The sequence below is a fragment of the Oncorhynchus masou genome, chromosome 22 (genome assembly GCF_036934945.1).
Source record: "Oncorhynchus masou masou isolate Uvic2021 chromosome 22, UVic_Omas_1.1, whole genome shotgun sequence".
NCBI lineage: Eukaryota > Metazoa > Chordata > Actinopteri > Salmoniformes > Salmonidae > Oncorhynchus > Oncorhynchus masou.
The window spans coordinates 4,117,220-4,140,200 of NC_088233.1; the positions used below are offsets into that span (position 1 = coordinate 4,117,220).

General features: G+C 44.3%; 1 protein-coding gene across 1 annotated transcript in view; it reads right to left on the minus strand.

Moving 5' to 3' along the window:
• Positions 1-22,981, minus strand: part of LOC135509773 (sodium/potassium/calcium exchanger 1-like) — a 70,765-nt gene that overhangs the window by 10,353 nt on the left and 37,431 nt on the right. The window contains exons 7-8 of the mRNA XM_064930674.1: positions 15,494-15,600; positions 14,967-15,245 (exon numbers count right to left, since the gene is read on the minus strand). Coding sequence (XP_064786746.1) covers positions 14,967-15,245; positions 15,494-15,600 — 386 coding nt within the window. The remainder of the gene's footprint in view (positions 1-14,966; positions 15,246-15,493; positions 15,601-22,981) is intronic.

Genomic DNA, 22,981 nt, shown 5'->3' on the forward strand with positions numbered 1-22,981 from the left:
AGTTCCACTAGTTCTATCAGTTCTATCAGGTCCACTAGCTCAATCAGTTCCACTAGCTCTATCAGGTCCACTAGTTCTATCAGGTCCACTAGTTCTATCAGGTCCACTAGTTATATCAGTTCTATCAGTTCCACTAGCTCTATCAGGTCCACAGTTCTCAGGTCCACTAGTTCTATCAGGTCCACTAGTTCTATCAGTTCCACTAGTTCTATCAGGTCCACTAGTTCTATCAGGTCCACTAGTTCTATCAGGTCCACTAGCTCTATCAGGTCCACTAGTTCTATCAGGTCCACTAGTTCTATCAGGTCCACTAGTTATATCAGTTCTATTAGTTCCACTAGTTCTATCAGTTCTATTAGTTCCACTAGTTCTATCAGGTCCACTAGCTCTATCAGGTCCACTAGCTCTATCAGGTCCACTAGCTCTATCAGGTCCACTAGCTCTATCAGGTCCACTAGTTCTATCAGGTCCACTAGCTCTATCAGGTCCACTAGCTCTATCAGGTCCATTAGTTCCACTAGTTCTGTCAGTTCCACTAGTTCTATCAGGTCCACGAGTTCAATCATTTCTCAGGTCCACTAGTTCTATCAGTTCCACTAGTTCTATCAGGTCCACTAGTTCTATCAGGTCCACTAGCTCTATCAGGTCCACTAGTTCTATCAGTGTCCACTAGTTCTATCAGGTCCACTAGTTCTATCAGTTCCATCAGCTCCACCAGTTCTCAGTTCTCTATCAGTTCCACTAGTTCTATCAGTTCCACTAGTTCTATCAGTTCCACTAGTTCTATCAGGTCCACTAGTTCTATCAGGTCCACTAGCTCTATCAGGTCCACTAGTTCTATCAGGTCCACTAGCTCTATCAGGTCCACTAGCTCTATCAGGTCCACTAGCTCTATCAGGTCCACTAGCTCTATCAGGTCCACTAGCTCTATCAGGTCCACTAGTTCTATCAGGTCCACTAGCTCTATCAGGTCCACTAGTTCTATCAGGTCCACTAGTTCTATCAGGTCCACTAGTTCTATCAGGTCCACTAGTTCTATCAGGTCCACTAGTTCTATCAGTTCCACTAGTTCTATCAGTTCCACTAGCTCTATCAGTTCTCAGGTCCACTAGTTATATCAGTTCTATCAGTTCCACTAGTTCTATCAGTTCCACTAGTTCTATCAGTTCCACCAGTTCTATCAGTTCCACTAGTTCTCTAGTTCTCAGGTCCACTAGTTCCATCAGTTTCACTAGTTATATCAGTTCCAGTTCTATCAGGTCCACTAGTTCTATCAGGTCCACTAGTTCTATCAGGTCCACTAGTTCTATCAGGTCCACTAGTTCTATCAGGTCCACTAGTTCTATCAGGTCCACTAGTTCTATCAGGTCCACTAGTTCTATCAGTTCCACTAGTTCTATCAGTTCCACTAGTTCTATCAGTTCTCAGGTCCACTAGTTCTATCAGTTCCACTAGTTATATCAGTTCCACTAGTTCTATCAGGTCCACTAGTTATATCAGTTCTATCAGGTCCACTAGTTCTATCAGGTCCACTAGCTCTATCAGGTCCACTAGCTCTATCAGGTCCACTGGTTCTATCAGGTCCACTAGTTCTATCAGGTCCACTAGTTCTATCAGGTCCACTAGCTCTATCAGGTCCACTAGCTCTATCAGGTCCACTAGCTCTATCAGGTCCACTAGTTCTATCAGGTCCACTAGTTCTATCAGGTCCACTAGTTCTATCAGGTCCACTAGTTATATCAGTTCTATCAGTTCCACTAGCTCTATCAGTTCTCAGGTCCACTAGTTCCATCAGTTCCACTAGTTCTATCAGTTCCACTAGTTCTATCAGGTCCACTAGTTCTATCAGGTCCACTAGTTCTATCAGGTCCACTAGTTCTATCAGGTCCACTAGTTCTATCAGGTCCACTAGCTCTATCAGGTCCACTAGCTCTATCAGGTCCACTAGCTCTATCAGGTCCACTAGCTCTATCAGGTCCACTAGTTCTATCAGGTCCATTAGTTCCACTAGCTCTATAAGTTCCACTAGCTCTATCAGGTCCACTAGTTCTATCAGGTCCACTAGTTCTATCAGGTCCACTAGTTCTATCAGGTCCACTAGCTCTATCAGGTCCATTAGTTCCACTAGCTCTATCAGTTCCACTAGCTCTATCAGTTCCACTAGTTCTATCAGGTCCACTAGTTCTATCAGGTCCACTAGCTCTATCAGGTCCACTAGCTCTATCAGGTCCACTAGTTCTATCAGGTCCACTAGTTCTATCAGGTCCACTAGTTCTATCAGGTCCACTAGTTCTATCAGTTCTATCAGGTCCACTAGTTCTATCAGGTCCACTAGTTCTATCAGGTCCACTAGTTCTATCAGTTCTATCAGGTCCACTAGCTCTATCAGGTCCACTAGTTCTATCAGGTCCACTAGTTCTATCAGGTCCACTAGTTCTATCAGTTCTATCAGGTCCACTAGTTCTATCAGGTCCACTAGTTCTATCAGGTCCACTAGCTCTATCAGGTCCACTAGTTCTATCAGGTCCACTAGTTCTATCAGGTCCACTAGTTCTATCAGGTCCACTAGCTCTATCAGGTCCACTAGTCAGGTCCACTAGTTCTATCAGGTCCACTAGTTCTATCAGGTCCACTAGTTCTATCAGTTCCACTAGTTCTATCAGGTCCACTAGCTCTATCAGGTCCACTAGTTCTATCAGGTCCACTAGCTCTATCAGGTCCACTAGCTCTATCAGGTCCACTAGTTCTATCAGGTCCACTAGTTCTATCAGGTCCACTAGTTCTATCAGTTCTATCAGGTCCACTAGTTCTATCAGGTCCACTAGTTCTATCAGGTCCACTAGTTCTATCAGTTCTATCAGGTCCACTAGCTCTATCAGGTCCACTAGTTCTATCAGGTCCACTAGTTCTATCAGGTCCACTAGTTCTATCAGTTCTATCAGGTCCACTAGTTCTATCAGGTCCACTAGTTCTATCAGGTCCACTAGTTCTATCAGGTCCACTAGTTCTATCAGTTCCACTAGTTCTATCAGGTCCACTAGTTCTATCAGGTCCACTAGTTCTATCAGGTCCATTAGTTCCACTAGCTCTATCAGTTCCACTAGCTCTATCAGTTCCACTAGTTCTATCAGTTCCACTAGTTCTATCAGGTCCACTAGTTCTATCAGGTCCACTAGTTCTATCAGGTCCACTAGTTCTATCAGTTCCACTAGTTCTATCAGTTCCACTAGTTCTATCAGGTCCACTAGTTCTATCAGGTCCACTAGCTCTATCAGGTCCACTAGTTCTATCAGGTCCACTAGTTCTATCAGGTCCACTAGTTCTATCAGTTCCACTAGTTCTATCAGGTCCACTAGTTCTATCAGGTCCACTAGTTCTATCAGGTCCACTAGTTCTATCAGGTCCACTAGCTCTATCAGGTCCACTAGTTCTATCAGGTCCACAGTTCTATCAGGTCCACTAGTTTATCATCCAGTTCTATCAGGTCCACTAGTTCTATCAGGTCCACTAGTTCTATCAGGTCCACTAGTTCTATCAGTTCCACTAGTTCTATCAGTTCCACTAGTTCTATCAGTTCCACTAGTTCTATCAGGTCCACTAGTTCTATCAGGTCCACTAGTTCAGTCCATAGTTCTATCAGGTCCACTAGTTCTATCAGGTCCACTAGTTCTATCAGGTCCACTAGTTCTATCAGTTCCACTAGTTCTATCAGGTCCACTAGTTCTATCAGTTCCACTAGTTCTATCAGGTCCATCAGGTCCTAGTTCTATCAGTTCCACTAGTTCTATCAGGTCCACTAGTTCCACTAGTTCTATCAGTTCCACTAGTTCTATCAGGTCCACTAGTTCTATCAGTTCCACTAGTTCTATCAGGTCCACTAGTTCTATCAGTTCCAGTTCCACAGTTCTATCAGGTCCACTAGTTCTATCAGGTCCACCAGTTCTATCAGTTCCACCAGTTCTATCAGTTCCACTAGTTCTATCAGGTCCACTAGTTCTATCAGGTCCACTAGTTCTATCAGTTCCATCAGTTTTATCAGGTCCACTGGTTCTATCAGGTCCACTGGTTCTATCAGGTCCACTGGTTCTATCAGGTCCACTCGTTCTATCAGTTCCACTCGTTCTATCAGTTCTCAGTTCCACTAGCTCTATCAGTTCTGTCAGTTCCACTAGCTCTATCAGTTCCACTAGCTCTATCAGTTCCACTAGTTCTATGAGTTCTCAGTTCCACTAGCTCTATCAGTTCCACTAGCTCAATCAGTTCCACTAGCTCTATCAGTTCTATCAGTTCCACTAGCTCTATTAGTTCCACTAGCTCTATCAGTTCCACTAGTTCTATGAGTTCTCAGTTCCACTAGCTCTATCAGTTCCACTAGCTCTATCAGTTCCACTAGCCCTGTCAGTTCCACTAGCCCTGTCAGTTCCACTAGCCCTGTCAGTTCCACTAGCTCTATCAGTTCCATCAGTTCTATCAGTTCCACTAGTTCTATCAGTTCCACTAGTTCTATCAGTTCTCAGGTCCACGAGTTCCATCAGTTCCACTAGCCCTGTCAGTTCCACTAGCTCTGTCAGTTCCATCAGTTCTATCAGTTCCACTGGTTCTATCATGTCCACTAGTTCCATCAGTTCCACTAGTTCCACTAGTTCCATCAGTTCAACTAATTCTATCAGTTCCACTCGTTCTATCAGTTCCACTAGTTCTATCAGTTCCACTAGTTCTATGAGTTCCACTAGTTCTATGAGTTCTCAGTTCCACTAGCTCTATCAGTTCCACTAGCTCTATCAGTTCCACTAGCTCTATCAGTTCCACTAGCTCTATCAGTTCCACTAGTTCTATGAGTTCCACTAGTTCTATGAGTTCTCAGTTCCACTAGCTCTATCAGTTCCACTAGCTCTATCAGTTCCACTAGCTCTATCAGTTCCACTAGTTCTATGAGTTCCACTAGTTCTATGAGTTCTCAGTTCCACTAGCTCAATCAGTTCCACTAGCTCAATCAGTTCCATCAGTTCTATCAGTTCCACTGGTTCTATCAGGTCCACTAGTTATATCAGTTCCACTAGTTCTATCAGTTCTCAGGTCAACTAGTTATATCAGTTCTATCAGGTCCACTAGTTCTATCAGTTCCACTAGCTCTATCAGGTCCACTAGCTCTATCAGGTCCACTAGTTCTATCAGGTCCACTAGCTCTATCAGTTCCACTAGTTCTATCAGTTCTCAGGTCAACTAGTTATATCAGTTCTATCAGTTCCACTGGCTCTAGCAGTTCCACTAGCTCTATCAGGTCCACTAGCTCTATCAGGTCCACTAGCTCTATCAGGTCCACTAGTTCTATCAGGTCCACTAGCTCTATCAGGTCCACTAGTTCTATCAGGTCCACTAGCTCTATCAGTTCCACTAGTTCTATCAGTTCTCAGGTCAACTAGTTATATCAGTTCTATCAGGTCCACTAGTTCTATCAGTTCCACTAGCTCTATCAGGTCCACTAGCTCTATCAGGTCCACCAGTTCTATCAGGTCCACTAGTTCTATCAGGTCCACTAGTTCTATCAGGTCCACTAGTTCTATCAGGTCCACTAGCTCTATCAGGTCCACTAGCTCTATCAGGTCCACTAGCTCTATCAGGTCCACTAGCTCTATCAGGTCCATTAGTTCCACTAGTTCTATCAGTTCCACTAGTTCTATCAGTTCCATCAGTTCTATCAGGTCCACTAGTTCTATCAGTTCCACTAGCTCTATCAGGTCCACTAGCTCTATCAGGTCCACTAGTTCTATCAGGTCCACTAGCTCTATCAGGTCCACTAGTTCTATCAGGTCCACTAGCTCTAGCAGGTCCACTAGTTATATCAGGTCCATTAGCTCTATCAGGTCCACTAGTTCTATCAGGTCCACTAGTTCTATCAGGTCCACTAGTTCTATCAGGTCCACTAGCTCTATCAGGTCCACTGGCTCTATCAGGTCCACTAGCTCTATCAGGTACACTAGTTCTATCAGGTCCACTAGCTCTATCAGGTCCACTAGTTCTATCAGGTCCATTAGCTCTATCAGGTCCACTAGTTCTATCAGGTCCACTAGTTCTATCAGGTCCACTAGTTCTATCAGGTCCACTAGCTCTATCAGGTCCACTAGCTCTATCAGTTCCACTAGCTCTATCAGTTCCACTAGCTCAATCAGTTCCACTAGCTCTATCAGTTCTATCAGTTCCACTAGCTCTATCAGTTCCACTAGCTCTATCAGTTCCACTAGTTCTATGAGTTCTCAGTTCCACTAGCTCTATCAGTTCCACTAGCTCTATCAGTTCCACTAGCCCTGTCAGTTCCACTAGCCCTGTCAGTTCCACTAGCTCTATCAGTTCCATCAGTTCTATCAGTTCCACTAGTTCTATCAGTTCCACTAGTTCTATCAGTTCCACTAGTTCTATCAGTTCTCAGGTCCACGAGTTCCATCAGTTCCACTAGTTATATCAGTTCCATCAGTTCTATCAGGTCCACTGGTTCTATCAGTTCCACTAGTTCTATGAGTTCCACTAGTTCTATGAGTTCTCAGTTCCACTAGCTCAATCAGTTCCACTAGTTCTATCAGGTCCACTAGCTCTATCAGTTCCACTAGCCCTGTCAGTTCCACTAGCTCTGTCAGTTCCATCAGTTCTATCAGTTCCACTGGTTCTATCATGTCCACTAGTTCCATCAGTTCCACTAGTTCTACTAGTTCCATCAGTTCCACTAATTCTATCAGTTCCACTAGCTCTCAGTTCCACTAGTTCTATGAGTTCCACTAGTTCTATGAGTTCTCAGTTCCACTAGCTCTATCAGTTCCACTAGCTCTATCAGTTCCACTAGCTCTATCAGTTCCACTAGCTCTATCAGTTCCACTAGTTCTATGAGTTCCACTAGTTCTATGAGTTCTCAGTTCCACTAGCTCAATCAGTTCCACTAGCTCAATCAGTTCCATCAGTTCTATCAGTTCCACTGGTTCTATCAGGTCCACTAGTTATATCAGTTCTATCAGTTCTATCAGGTCCACTAGCTCTATCAGTTCCACTAGTTCTATCAGTTCTCAGGTCAACTAGTTATATCAGTTCTATCAGGTCCACTAGTTCTATCAGGTCCACTAGCTCTATCAGGTCCACTAGTTCTATCAGGTCCACTAGCTCTATCAGGTCCACTAGTTCTATCAGGTCCACTAGTTCTATCAGGTCCACTAGTTCTATCAGGTCCACTAGCTCTATCAGGTCCACTAGTTCTATCAGGTCCACTAGCTATAGGTCAGTTCCACTAGCTCTATCAGGTCCACTAGTTCTATCAGGTCCACTAGTTCTATCAGGTCCACTAGCTCTATCAGGTCCACTAGCTCTATCAGGTCCACTAGTTCTATCAGGTCCACTAGTTCTATCAGGTCCACTAGTTCTATCAGGTCCACTAGTTATATCAGTTCTATCAGGTCCACTAGTTCTATCAGGTCCACTAGCTCTATCAGGTCCACTAGCTCTATCAGGTCCACTGGTTCTATCAGGTCCACTAGTTCTATCAGGTCCACTAGTTCTATCAGGTCCACTAGTTCTATCAGGTCCACTAGTCCACTCTATCAGGACCATTAGTTCCACTAGTTCTATCAGTTCCACTAGTTCTATCAGTTCCATCAGTTCTATCAGGTCCACTAGTTCTATCAGTTCCACTAGCTCTATCAGGTCCACTAGCTCTATCAGGTCCACTAGTTCTATCAGGTCCACTAGCTCTATCAGGTCCACTAGTTCTATCAGGTCCACTAGCTCTAGCAGGTCCACTAGTTATATCAGGTCCATTAGCTCTATCAGGTCCACTAGTTCTATCAGGTCCACTAGTTCTATCAGGTCCACTAGTTCTATCAGGTCCACTAGCTCTATCAGGTCCACTGGCTAGTTCTATCAGGTCCACTAGCTCTATCAGGTACACTAGTTCTATCAGGTCCACTAGCTCTATCAGGTCCACTAGTTCTATCAGGTCCACTAGTTCTATCAGGTCCACTAGTTCTATCAGGTCCACTAGTTCTATCAGGTCCACTAGTTCTATCAGGTCCACTAGCTCTATCAGGTCCACTGGCTCTATCAGGTCCACTAGTTCTATCAGGTCCACTAGCTCTATCAGTTCCACTAGTTCTATCAGGTCCACTAGTTCTATCAGGTCCACTAGCTCTATCAGGTCCACTAGCTCTATCAGGTCCACTAGTTCTATCAGGTCCACTAGCTCTATCAGGTCCACTAGTTCTATCAGGTCCACTAGTTCTATCAGGTCCACTAGCTCTATCAGTTCCACTAGCTCTATCAGTTCCACTAGCTCAATCAGTTCCACTAGCTCAATCAGTTCCACTAGCTCTATCAGTTCTATCAGTTCCACTAGCTCTATCAGTTCCACTAGCTCTATCAGTTCCACTAGTTCTATGAGTTCTCAGTTCCACTAGCTCTATCAGTTCCACTAGCTCTATCAGTTCCACTAGCCCTGTCAGTTCCACTAGCCCTGTCAGTTCCACTAGCTCTATCAGTTCCATCAGTTCTATCAGTTCCACTAGTTCTATCAGTTCCACTAGTTCTATCAGTTCCACTAGTTCTATCAGTTCTCAGGTCCACGAGTTCCATCAGTTCCACTAGTTATATCAGTTCCATCAGTTCTATCAGGTCCACTGGTTCTATCAGTTCCACTAGTTCTATGAGTTCCACTAGTTCTATGAGTTCTCAGTTCCACTAGCTCAATCAGTTCCACTAGTTCTATCAGGTCCACTAGCTCTATCAGTTCCACTAGCCCTGTCAGTTCCACTAGCTCTGTCAGTTCCATCAGTTCTATCAGTTCCACTGGTTCTATCATGTCCACTAGTTCCATCAGTTCCACTAGTTCTACTAGTTCCATCAGTTCCACTAATTCTATCAGTTCCACTAGCTCTCAGTTCCACTAGTTCTATGAGTTCCACTAGTTCTATGAGTTCTCAGTTCCACTAGCTCTATCAGTTCCACTAGCTCTATCAGTTCCACTAGCTCTATCAGTTCCACTAGTTCTATCAGTTCCACTAGCTCTATCAGTTCCACTAGTTCTATGAGTTCCACTAGTTCTATGAGTTCTCAGTTCCACTAGCTCTATCAGTTCCACTAGCTCTATCAGTTCCACTAGCTCTATCAGTTCCACTAGTTCTATGAGTTCCACTAGTTCTATGAGTTCTCAGTTCCACTAGCTCAATCAGTTCCACTAGCTCAATCAGTTCTATTCCACTAGTTCCATCAGTTCTATCAGTTCCACTGGTTCTATCAGGTCCACTAGTTATATCAGTTCTATCAGTTCTATCAGGTCCACTCGCTCTATCAGTTCCACTAGTTCTATCAGTTCTCAGGTCAACTAGTTATATCAGTTCTATCAGGTCCACTAGTTCTATCAGTTCCACTAGCTCTATCAGGTCCACTAGCTCTATCAGGTCCACTAGTTCTATCAGGTCCACTAGCTCTATCAGGTCCACTAGTTCTATCAGGTCCACTAGCTCTATCAGGTCCACTAGTTCTATCAGGTCCACTAGTTCTATCAGGTCCACTAGTTCTATCAGGTCCACTAGCTCTATCAGGTCCACTAGTTCTATCAGGTCCACTAGCTATATCAGTTCCACTAGCTCTATCAGGTCCACTAGTTCTATCAGGTCCACTAGTTCTATCAGGTCCACTAGCTCTATCAGGTCCACTAGCTCTATCAGGTCCACTAGTTCTATCAGGTCCACTAGCTCTATCAGGTCCACTAGTTCTATCAGGTCCACTAGCTCTATCAGGTCCACTATCTCTATCAGGTCCACTAGTTCTATCAGGTCCACTAGCTCTATCAGGTCCACTAGTTCTATCAGGTCCACTAGCTCTATCAGGTCCACTAGCTCTATCAGGACCATTAGTTCCACTAGTTCTATCAGTTCCACTAGTTCTATCAGTTCCATCAGTTCTATCAGGTCCACTAGTTCTATCAGTTCCACTAGCTCTATCAGGTCCACTAGCTCTATCAGGTCCACTAGTTCTATCAGGTCCACTAGCTCTATCAGGTCCACTAGTTCTATCAGGTCCACTAGCTCTAGCAGGTCCACTAGTTATATCAGGTCCATTAGCTCTATCAGGTCCACTAGTTCTATCAGGTCCACTAGTTCTATCAGGTCCACTAGTTCTATCAGGTCCACTAGCTCTATCAGGTCCACTGGCTCTATCAGGTCCACTAGCTCTATCAGGTACACTAGTTCTATCAGGTCCACTAGCTCTATCAGGTCCACTAGTTCTATCAGGTCCATTAGCTCTATCAGGTCCACTAGTTCTATCAGGTCCACTAGTTCTATCAGGTCCACTAGTTCTATCAGGTCCACTAGCTCTATCAGGTCCACTGGCTCTATCAGGTCCACTAGTTCTATCAGGTCCACTAGTTCTATCAGTTCCACTAGTTCTATCAGGTCCACTAGTTCTATCAGGTCCACTAGCTCTATCAGGTCCACTAGCTCTATCAGGTCCACTAGTTCTATCAGGTCCACTAGCTCTATCAGGTCCACTAGCTCTATCAGGTCCACTAGTTCTATCAGGTCCACTAGCTCTATCAGGTCCACTAGTTCTATCAGGTCCACTAGCTCTATCAGGTCCACTAGCTCTATCAGGTCCATTAGTTCCACTAGTTCTATCAGTTCCACTAGTTATATCAGTTCCACTAGTTATATCAGTTCCTCTAGTTATATCAGTTCCATCAGTTCTATCAGGTCCACTGGTTCTATCAGGTCCACTAGTTCTATCAGTTCCACTAGTTCTATCAGTTCCACTAGTTCTATCAGTTCTCAGGTCCACTAGTTATATCAGCTCTATCAGGTCCACTAGTTCTATCAGTGACACTCGTTATATCAGTTCCACTGGCTCTAGCAGGTCCACTAGCTCTATCAGTTCCACTAGTTCTATCAGTTCCACTAGCTCTATCAGGTCCACTAGCTCTAGCAGGTCCACGAGTTCCATCAGTTCCACTAGTTATATCAGTTCCACTGGCTCTAGCAGGTCCACTAGCTCTATCAGTTCCACTAGTTCTATCAGTTCCACTAGTTCTAGCAGGTCCACTAGCTCTATCAGGTCCACTAGCTCTATCAGGTCCACTAGTTCTATCAGGTCCACTAGTTCTATCAGGTCCACTAGCTCTATCAGGTCCATTAGTTCCACTAGTTCTATCAGTTCCACGAGTTCTATCAGTTCCACTAGTTCTATCAGTTCTCAGGTCCACTAGTTCTATCAGTTCCACGAGTTCCATCAGTTCCACTAGTTATATCAGTTCCATCAGTTCTATCAGGTCCACTGGTTCTATCAGGTCCACTAGTTCTATCAGTTCCACTAGTTCTATCAGTTCCACTCGTTCTATCAGTTCCACTAGTTCCACTAGTTCTATCAGTTCCACTAGTTCTATCAGTTCCACTAGTTCCACTAGTTCTATCAGTTCCACTAGTTCCATCAGGTCCACTAGTTCCATCAGTTCCACTAGTTCCACTAGTTCTATCAGTTCCACTAGTTCTATCAGTTCCACTAGTTCCATCAGTTCCACTAGTTCTATCAGTTCTCAGGTCCACCTGTTCCGCCAGTTCTATCAGGTCCACTGGTTCTATCAGGTCCACTGGTTCTATCAGGTCCACTGGTTCTATCAGGTCCACTGGTTCTATCAGGTCCACTCGTTCTATCAGTTCCACTAGTTCTATCAGTTCCACTAGCTCAATCAGTTCCACTAGTTCTATCAGTTCTCAGGTCCACGAGTTCCATCAGTTCCACGAGTTCCATCAGTTCCACTAGTTATATCAGTTCCACTGGCTCTAGCAGGTCCACTAGCTCTATCAGTTCCACTAGTTCTATGAGTTCCAATAGTTCTATGAGTTCTCAGTTCCACTAGCTCTATCAGTTCCACTAGCTCTATCAGTTCCACTAGTTCTATGAGTTCCACTAGTTCTATGAGTTCTCAGTTCCACTAGCTCAATCAGTTCCACTAGCTCAATCAGTTCCACTAGTTCTATCAGTTCCACTAGCTCTATCAGTTCCACTAGCCCTATCAGTTCCACTAGCCCTATCAGTTCCACTAGTTCTATGAGTTCCACTAGTTCTATGAGTTCTCAGTTCCACTAGCTCAATCAGTTCCACTAGTTCTATGAGTTCCACTAGTTCTATGAGTTCTCAGTTCCACTAGCTCAATCAGTTCCACTAGCCCTATCAGTTCCACTAGCCCTATCAGTTCCACTAGCTCTGTCAGTTCCATCAGTTCTATCAGTTCCACTGGTTCTATCAGGTCCACTAGTTCCATCAGTTCCACTAGTTCCACTAGTTCTATCAGTTCCACTAGTTCTATCAGTTCCACTGGTTCTATCAGTTCTCAGGTCCACCTGTTCCACTAGTTATATCAGTTCCATCAGTTCTATCAGGTCCACTAGCTCTATCAGTTCCACTAGTTCTATCAGGTCCACTGGTTCTATCAGGTCCACTGGTTCTATCAGGTCCACTAGTTCTATCAGGTCCACTAGCTCTATCAGGTCCACTCGCTCTATCAGTTCCACTAGTTCTATCAGGTCCACTAGTTCTATCAGTTCCACTAGTTCTATCAGTTCTCAGGTCCACCTGTTCCATCAGTTCCACTAGTTCTATCAGTTCCACTAGTTATATCAGTTCCACTAGCTCTATCAGTTCCACTAGCTCTATCAGTTCCACTAGTTCTATCAGTTCTCAGGTCCACCTGTTCCATCAGTTCCACCTGTTCCATCAGTTCCACTAGTTCTATCAGTTCCACTAGTTCTATCAGTTCTCAGGTCCACCTGTTCCATCAGTTCCACCTGTTCCATCAGTTCTTCCAGTTATATCAGTTCCACTAGCTCTATCAGTTCCACTAGTTCTATCAGTTCCACTGGTTCTATCAGGTCCACTAGTTCCATCAGTTCCATCAGTTCCACGAGTTCTATCAGTTCCACTAGTTCCATCAGTTCCACTGGTTCCATCAGTTCCACTTGTTCTATCAGTTCTTTCAGTTCCACTAGTCTTATCAGTTCCACTAGTTCCATAAGTTCCACGAGTTCCACTAGTTCCATCAGTTCCACTAGTTCCATCAGTCCCATCAGTTCCACTAGTTCTATCAGTTCCACTAGTTCTATCAGTTCCACTAGTTCCATAAGTTCCACTAGTTCCATCAGTTCCACTAGTTCCATCAGTCCCATCTGTCCCATCAGTTCCACTAGTTCTTTCAGTTCTATCAGTTCCACTTGTTCCATCAGTTCCACTAGTTCCATCAGTCCCATCTGTCCCATCAGTTCCACTAGTTCTTTCAGTTCTATCAGTTCCACTAGTTCTATCAGTTCCACTAGTTCTATCAGTTCCACTAGTTCCATAAGTTCCACGAGTTCCACTAGTTCCATCAGTTCCACTAGTTCCATCAGTCCCATCTCTCCCATCAGTTCCACTAGTTCTTTCAGTTCTATCAGGTCCACTAGTTCCACCAGTTCCATCAGTTCTATTAGTTCCAACAGTTCTTTGGTCCACCAGTTCTAAGTTCCATCGGTTTCACTGGTTCAATCAGTTCTATTTAGTTCCATCAGTACTGTCGGTTCCACTAGTTCCGTCAGTTCCACCAGTTGTATAATTTCCACTAGTTCTATCAGTTCTCAGTTCCACTGGTTCCACTGGTTCCATCAGTCCTATCAGTTCCATAGAACTATCAGTTCCATCAGTTTCTTCAGTTCCACTGGTTCCAATAGAACTTCAGTTGACTTCAACTTTGCTGTCCATGGTCAACTTTCATGTTTTTCCAAACTACATAAGGTGCTGTCTTACAGTGGTATTTTCTTTTACTGGGTATGTGTGTGTTTGAGGGTATGTGTGTGTTTGAGGGTATGTGTGTTTGAGAGTATGTGTGTGTTTGAGGGTATGTGTGTGTTTGAGGGTATGTGTGTGTTTGAGGGTATGTGTGTGTTTGAGGGTATGTGTGTGTTTGAGAGTATGTGTGTGTTTGAGGGTATGTGTGTGTTTGAGAGTATGTGTGTGTTTGAGGGTATGTGTGTGTTTGAGAGTATGTGTGTGTTTGAGAGTATGTGTGTGTTTGAGAGTATGTGTGTGTTTGAGAGTATGTGTGTGTTTGAGAGTATGTGTGTGTTTGAGGGTATGTGTGTGTTTGAGGGTATGTGTGTTTGAGAGTATGTGTGTGTTTGAGAGTGTGTGTGTGTTTGAGGGTATGTGTGTTTGAGAGTATGTGTGTGTTTGAGAGTATGTGTGTGTTTGAGGGTATGTGTGTGTTTGAGGGTATGTGTGTTTGAGAGTATGTGTGTGTTTGAGAGTATGTGTGTGTTTGAGGGTATGTGTGTGTTTGAGGGTATGTGTGTGTTTGAGAGTATGTGTGTGTTTGAGGGTATGTGTGTGTTTGAGAGTATGTGTGTGTTTGAGGGTATGTGTGTGTTTGAGAGTGTGTGTGTTTGAGAGTATGTGTGTGTTTGAGAGTATGTGTGTGTTTGAGGGTATGTGTGTGTTTGAGGGTATGTGTGTGTTTGAGGGTATGTGTGTGTTTGAGGGTATGTGTGTGTTTGAGGGTATGTGTGTGTTTGAGGGTATGTGTGTGTTTGAGGGTATGTGTGTGTTTGAGGGTATGTGTGTGTTTGAGAGTATGTGTGTGTTTGAGAGTATGTGTGTGTTTGAGAGTATGTGTGTGTTTGAGAGTATGTGTGTGTTTGAGGGTATGTGTGTGTTTGAGAGTATGTGTGTGTTTGAGAGTATGTGTGTGTTTGAGAGTATGTGTGTGTTTGAGAGTATGTGTGTGTTTGAGAGTATGTGTGTGTTTGAGAGTATGTGTGTGTTTGAGAGTATGTGTGTGTTTGAGGGTATGTGTGTGTTTGAGAGTATGTGTGTGTGTTTGAGAGTATGTGTGTGTTTGAGAGTATGTGTGTGTTTGCGAGTATGTGAGTGTGTGTGTGTGTGTGTGTGTGCGTGTGTGTGGGCCTTACCGGGTTACGGACGTCGGGCACGGTGAGCCACAGAGGGAAGACTATAGGCAGGAGGAACAGATAGGTGGCCTGTTTACATCTGGTGTCCGGCCACACCAAAGACAGAGGCTTGTCATCAAGGTCATCATCTTCCTCATCTTCCTCATCGTCATCTTCATCAGAACTTTCCTCATCAGAACTTTCCTCATCAGAACTATCTTCATCACTGTCATCATCATCATCATCATCATCATCATCATCCTCACTACAAGACGAACCAACTGCTGCCGATTTGTCCTCCTATAAGGAAGGAAAGGGGAGGGGGGAGGAGGGAGAGGGAGGGAGAGAGCGAGGGGGAGAGAGGGGGTTGGAGGGAGTGGTCAGGGGGGGAGAGATTGATGGAGAGAGGGAAGGAGATGAAGAACGAGAGAGAGGAGAAAAGAGGTGGAGGGAGAGAGAGAAGGAGAGAGAGAGGGAGATGTTACCTTGAGTCCCCCTAGTGATGTACTGTATGTATTGATAGGAAGTGTATTGTCATTGTCTTGTACCATCTGACCCTCTGGCTGCTCCTTCTTCGTCTCCTCCTCCTTGGCTGGGGCTGGAGCAGGGGCTGGAACTGGGGCGGCTGAGGGTGCAGGGACAGCTGGTTCTTTGTCTGGACAACAGATGGTAAAGGGGGGGGGGGGGGGGCTGGTCAGAACAGCAGCAGCACTATCCTATCAGTTCAACCAACTCAAACATCATATGTGGGAATTTCCATATTAAAACCCCCCCTAGAGTTGATGTCTGCGACTCCGCTTGAATCTAAATAGCATAATAATGAAAATATATTATTATTATCAAAATCCATCAGTTTAAGCTAGAGAGATGTTTTTTTTAATGGGCTGTGTCTCAATCCACAGCAGCTGCTTATGTCAGCCTTCCAGATCTGAGGTGGAAAGTGACCGAGTTACAGCAACGTTTGTCAGACCATGAGACATCCCGAAAATCAGTCGTCTCAGGAAAACCTCTATAGTGTCGGAACGGTTTGGTCTATGACGACCCTCACGACACTAGTCTGAAGGTAACCGGTTACCAGTTTAAAATATGTATGGAAGTACACTGCATTCGGAAAGCATTCAGACCCCTGGACTTTTTCCACATTTTGCTATGTTACAGACATATTCTAAAATGGATTAAATAGTTGTTCCCCCCTCATCAATCTACACACAATATCGACAAAAGCAAATATTTTAAAACATTTTTTTTTTAGCAAATGTATAAAAAAATAAAGAACTGAAATATTTCATTTAGTATTCAGACCCTTTACTCAGTACTTTGTTGATGCACCTTTGGCAGCGATTACAGCCTGGAGTCTTCTCCGGTATGACGCTACAAGCTTGGCACAACTGTATTTGGGGAGTTTCTCCCATTCTTCTCTACATATCCTCTCAAGCTCTGTCAGGTTGGATGGGGAGCATCACTGTACAGCTATTTTCAGGTCTCTCCAGAGATGTTTGATCGGATTCAAGTCCCGGCTCTGGCTGGGTCCCTCAAGGACATTCAGAGACTTGTCCCGAAGCCACTCCTGCGTTGTCTTTGCTGTGTTCTTAGGTTCGTTGTCCTGTTGGAAGGGGAACCTTAGTCCTTAGTCCCAGTCTGATGTCCCGAGTTCTGAACCAGGTTTTCTTCAAGGATCTCTCTGTACTTTGCGCCTTTCATCTTTCCTCAATCCTGACTAGTCTCCCAGTTCCTGCTACTTAAAAACATCCCACAGCATAATGCTGCCACCACCATGCTTCCCCAGTAGGGATGGTGCCAGGTTTCCTCCCGACATGACGCTTGGCTTTCAGGCCAAAGAGTTCAATCTTGGTTTCATCATACCAGAGAATCTTAAATCTCATGGTCTGAGAGTCCTTTAGGTGCCTTTTGGCAAATTCCACATTTGAGATTCTTCAAAGTAGCCACCCTTTGCATTAATGACAGCTTTGCACACTCTTGGCATTCTCTCAACCAGCTTCATGAGGGATGCTTTACCAACAGTCTTGAAAGAGTTCCCACACATGCTGACCACTTCCTAACTGCTTTTCCTTCACTCTGCGGTCCAACTCATCCCAAACCATCTCAATTGGGTTGAGGTTGGTTGATTGTAGAGTCTGGTCATCTGATGGAGCACTCCATCACTCTCCTTGGTCAAATAGCCCTTACACTGCCTGGAGTTGTATTTTGGGTCATTGTCCTGTTGAAAAACAAATGATAGTCCCACTAAGCGCAAACCAGATGGGATGGCATATCGCTGCAGAATGCGGTTGTAGCCTTGCTGGTTAAGTGTGCTTTGAATTCTAAATAAATCAGACAGTGTCACCAGAAAAGCACCATCACACCTCCTTCTCCATGCTTCATGGTGGAAACCACACATGCAGAGATCATCCGTTCACCTACTCTGCGTCTCACAAAGACACGGCGGTTGGAACCAAAAATCTCAAATCTGGACTCCAGCCCAAAGGACAGATTCCCACTTGTCTAATGTCCATTGCTTGTGATTCTTGGCACAAGCAAGACTCTTATAATTGGTGTCCTTTAGTAGTGTTTTTTTTGCAGCGAGGCCTGAAGGCCTGATTCACACAGTCTCTTCTGAGCAGTTGATGTTGAGATGTGTCCATTACTTGAACTCTGTGAAGCATTTATTTGGGCTGCAATTTCTGAGTCTGGTAACTCTTATGAACTTATCCTCTGCAGCTGAGGTAACTCTGGGTCTTCCTTCCCTGTGGCGGTCCTCATGAGAGCCAGTTTCATCATAGCGCTTGATGTTTTTGCGACTGCACTTGAAGAAACTTTCAAAGTGCTTAATGTTCTGCATTGATTGGCTTTCATGTCTTATAGTAATGATGGACTGTTGTTTCTCTTTGCTTATTTGAGCTGCTCTTGCCATAATATGGACTTGGTCTTTTGCCAAAGAGGACTATCTTCTGTATACCACCCCAACCTTGTCACAACTGATTGGCTCAAACGCATTAAGAAGGAAAGAAATTCCACAAATTGACTTTTAAGAAGGCACACCTGTTAATTAAAATGCATTCCAGGTGACTACCTCATGACGCTGGTTGAGAGAATTCCAAGAGTGTGCAAAGCTGTCATTAAGGCAAAGGGTGGCTACTTTGAAGAATCTGAAATATACTTTCATTTTTTTAAACACTTTTTGGTTACTACATGATTCCATATGTGTTATTTCATAGTTGTGATGTCTTCACTATTGTTCTACAATGTAGAAAATATAAAAAATAAAGAAAAATCCTTGAATGAGTAGGTGTGTCCAAACTGTTGACTGGTACTGTGTTTTTATTTTATATAAGGTGACCTAAAATTCAAAATTAATTAGCTAAAGGATCCTTGGTGTGACCACCTTAAAACAATTCCCTATGTTAGGTTGGTAGAACCATCCCCCCAGGCTTACAATAAAATCAAATGTTTTTTTTTTGTGTCACATTCGCCAAATATAGCACTTTACAGTGAAATGCTTACTTACATGCACTTAACCAACAACACAGTTAAAAAAAAAAAATAATAATAAGAAGAAGAAATGAAGGTAACAAATAAAGGGCAGCAGTAAAATAACAGTAGCGAGGCTATATACAGGGTATTACGGTACAGAGTCAATGTGGAGCCTATATACAGGGTATTACGGTACAGAGTTAATGTGGAGGCTATATACAGGGTATTACGGTACAGAGTCAATGTGGAGGCTATATACAGGGTATTACGGTACAGAGTCAATGTGGAGGCTATATACAGGGGGTACCGGTACAGAGTCAATGTGGAGGCTATATACAGGGTATTACGGTACAGAGTCAATGTGGAGGCTATATACAGGGTATTACGGTAGAGAGTCAATGTGGAGGCTATATACAGGGTGTTACGGTACAGAGTCAATGTGGAGGCTATATACAGGGTGTTACGGTACAGAGTCAGTGTGGAGGCTATATACAGGGTATTACGGTACAGAGTCAATGTGGAGGCTATATACAAGGTATTACGGTACAGAGTCAATGTGGAGGCTATATACAGGGTGTTACGGTACAGAGTCAATGTGGAGGCTATATACAGGGTATTACGGTACAGAGTCAATGTGGAGGCTATATACAGGGTGTTACGGTACTGAGTCAATGTGGAGGCTATATACAGGGTATTACGGTACAGAGTCAATGTGGAGGCTATATACAGGGTGTTACGGTACAGAGTCAATGTGGAGGCTATATACAGGGGGTACTGGTACAGAGTCAATGTGGAGGCTATATACAGGGGGTACTGGTACAGAGTCAATGTGGAGGCTATATACAGGGGGTACTGGTACAGAGTCAGTGTGGAGGCTATATACAGGGGGTACTGGTACAGAGTCAATGTGGAGGCTATATACAGGGGGTACTGGTACAGAGTCAGTGTGGAGGCTATATACAGGGGGTACTGGTACAGAGTCAATGTGGAGGCTATATACAGGGTATTACGGTACAGAGTCAATGTGGAGGCTATATACAGGGTATTACGGTACAGAGTCAATGTGGAGGCTATATACAGGGTATTACGGTACAGAGTCAATGTAGAGGCTATATACAGGGTGTTACGGTACAGAGTCAATGTGGAGGCTATATACAGGGGGTACCGGTACAGAGTCAATGTGGAGGCTATATACAGGGGTACCGGTACAGAGTCAATGTGGAGGCTATATACAGGGGTACTGGTACAGAGTCAATGTGGAGGCTATATACAGAGTCAATGTGGAGGCGATATACAGAGTCAATGTGGAGGCGATATACAGAGTCAATGTGGAGGCGATATACAGAGTCAATGTGGAGGCGATATACAGAGTCAATGTGGAGGCGATATACAGAGTCAATGTGGAGGCGATATACAGAGTCAATGTGGAGGCGATATACAGAGTCAATGTGGAGGCGATATACAGAGTCAATGTGGAGGCTATATACAGAGTCAATGTGGAGGCTATATACAGGGTATTACGGTACAGAGTCAATGTGGAGGCTATATACAGGGTATTACGGTACAGAGTCAATGTAGAGGCTATATACAGGGTGTTACGGTACAGTCAATGTGGAGGCTATATACAGGGGGTACCGGTACAGAGTCAATGTGGAGGCTATATACAGGGGTACTGGTACAGAGTCAATGTGGAGGCTATATACAGAGTCAATGTGGAGGCTATATACAGAGTCAATGTGGAGGCGATATACAGAGTCAATGTGAAGGCGATATACAGAGTCAATGTGGAGGCGATATACAGAGTCAATGTGGAGGCGATATACAGAGTCAATGAGGAGGCGATATACAGAGTCAATGTGGAGGCGATATACAGAGTCAATGTGGAGGCGATATACAGAGTCAATGTGGAGGCGATATACAGAGTCAATGTGGAGGCGATATACAGAGTCAATGTGGAGGCTATATACAGAGTCAATGAGGAGGCTATATACAGGGTATTACGGTACAGAGTCAATGTGGAGGCTATATACAGGGTATTACGGTACAGAGTCAATGTAGAGGCTATATACAGGGTGTTACGGTACAGAGTCAATGTGGAGGCTATATACAGGGGGTACCGGTACAGAGTCAATGTGGAGGCTATATACAGGGGTACCGGTACAGAGTCAATGTGGAGGCTATATACAGGGGTACTGGTACAGAGTCAATGTGGAGGCTATATACAGAGTCAATGTGGAGGCTATATACAGAGTCAATGTGGAGGCGATATACAGAGTCAATGTGGAGGCGATATACAGAGTCAATGTGGAGGCGATATACAGGGGGTACCGGTACAGAGTCAATGTGGAGGCTATATACAGGGGTACCGGTACAGAGTCAATGTGGAGGCTATATACAGGGGTACTGGTACAGAGTCAATGTGGAGGCTATATACAGAGTCAATGTGGAGGCTATATACAGAGTCAATGTGGAGGCTATATACAGAGTCAATGTGGAGGCGATATACAGAGTCAATGTGGAGGCGATATACAGAGTCAATGTGGAGGCGATATACAGAGTCAATGTGGAGGCGATATACAGAGTCAATGTGGAGGCGATATACAGAGTCAATGTGGAGGCGATATACAGAGTCAATGTGGAGGCGATATACAGAGTCAATGTGGAGGCTATATACAGGGTATTACGGTACAGAGTCAATGTGGAGGCTATATACAGGGTGTTACGGTACAGAGTCAATGTGGAGGCTATATACAGGGGGTACCGGTACAGAGTCAATGTGGAGGCTATATACAGGGGTACCGGTACAGAGTCAATGTGGAGGCTATATACACGGGTACCGGTACAGAGTCAATGTGGAGGCTATATACAGGGGTACTGGTACAGAGTCAATGTGGAGGCTATATACAGAGTCAATGTGGAGGCTATATACAGAGTCAATGTGGAGGCGATATACAGAGTCAATGTGGAGGCGATATACAGAGTCAATGTGGAGGCGATATACAGGGGGTACCGGTACAGAGTCAATGTGGAGGCTATATACAGGGGTACCGGTACAGAGTCAATGTGGAGGCTATATACAGGGGTACTGGTACAGAGTCAATGTGGAGGCTATATACAGAGTCAATGTGGAGGCTATATACAGAGTCAATGTGGAGGCTATATACAGAGTCAATGTGGAGGCGATATACAGAGTCAATGTGGAGGCGATATACAGAGTCAATGTGGAGGCGATATACAGAGTCAATGTGGAGGCGATATACAGAGTCAATGTGGAGGCGATATACAGAGTCAATGTGGAGGCGATATACAGAGTCAATGTGGAGGCGATATACAGAGTCAATGTGGAGGCGATATACAGAGTCAATGTGGAGGCTATATACAGAGTCAATGTGGAGGCTATATACAGGGTATTACGGTACAGAGTCAATGTAGAGGCTATATACAGGGTGTTACGGTACAGAGTCAATGTGGAGGCTATATACAGGCGGTACCGGTACAGAGTCAATGTGGAGGCTATATACAGGGGTACCGGTACAGAGTCAATGTGGAGGCTATATACAGGGGTACTGGTACAGAGTCAATGTGGAGGCTATATACAGAGTCAATGTGGAGGCTATATACAGAGTCAATGTGGAGGCGATATACAGAGTCAATGTGGAGGCGATATACAGAGTCAATGTGGAGGCGATATACAGGGGTACCGGTACAGAGTCAATGTGGAGGCTATATACAGGGGTACCGGTACAGAGTCAATGTGGAGGCTATATACAGGGGTACTGGTACAGAGTCAATGTGGAGGCTATATACAGAGTCAATGTGGAGGCTATATACAGAGTCAATGTGGAGGCTATATACAGAGTCAATGTGGAGGCGATATACAGAGTCAATGTGGAGGCGATATACAGAGTCAATGTGGAGGCGATATACAGAGTCAATGTGGAGGCGATATACAGAGTCAATGTGGAGGCGATATACAGAGTCAATGTGGAGGCGATATACAGAGTCAATGTGGAGGCTATATACAGGGTATTACGGTACAGAGTCAACGTGGAGGCTATATACAGGGTATTACGGTACAGAGTCAATGTGGAGGCTATATACAGAGTCAATGTGGAGGCGATATACAGAGTCAATGTGGAGGCGATATACAGAGTCAATGTGGAGGCGATATACAGAGTCAATGTGGAGGCGATATACAGAGTCAATGTGGAGGCTATATACAGGGTATTACGGTACAGAGTCAATGTGGAGGCTATATACAGGGTATTACGGTACAGAGTCAATGTAGAGGCTATATACAGGGTGTTACGGTACAGAGTCAATGTGGAGGCTATATACAGGGGGTACCGGTACAGAGTCAATGTGGAGGCTATATACAGGGGTACCGGTACAGAGTCAATGTGGAGGCTATATACAGGGGTACTGGTACAGAGTCAATGTGGAGGCTATATACAGAGTCAATGTGGAGGCTATATACAGAGTCAATGTGGAGGCGATATACAGAGTCAATGTGGAGGCGATATACAGAGTCAATGTGGAGGCGATATACAGAGTCAATGTGGAGG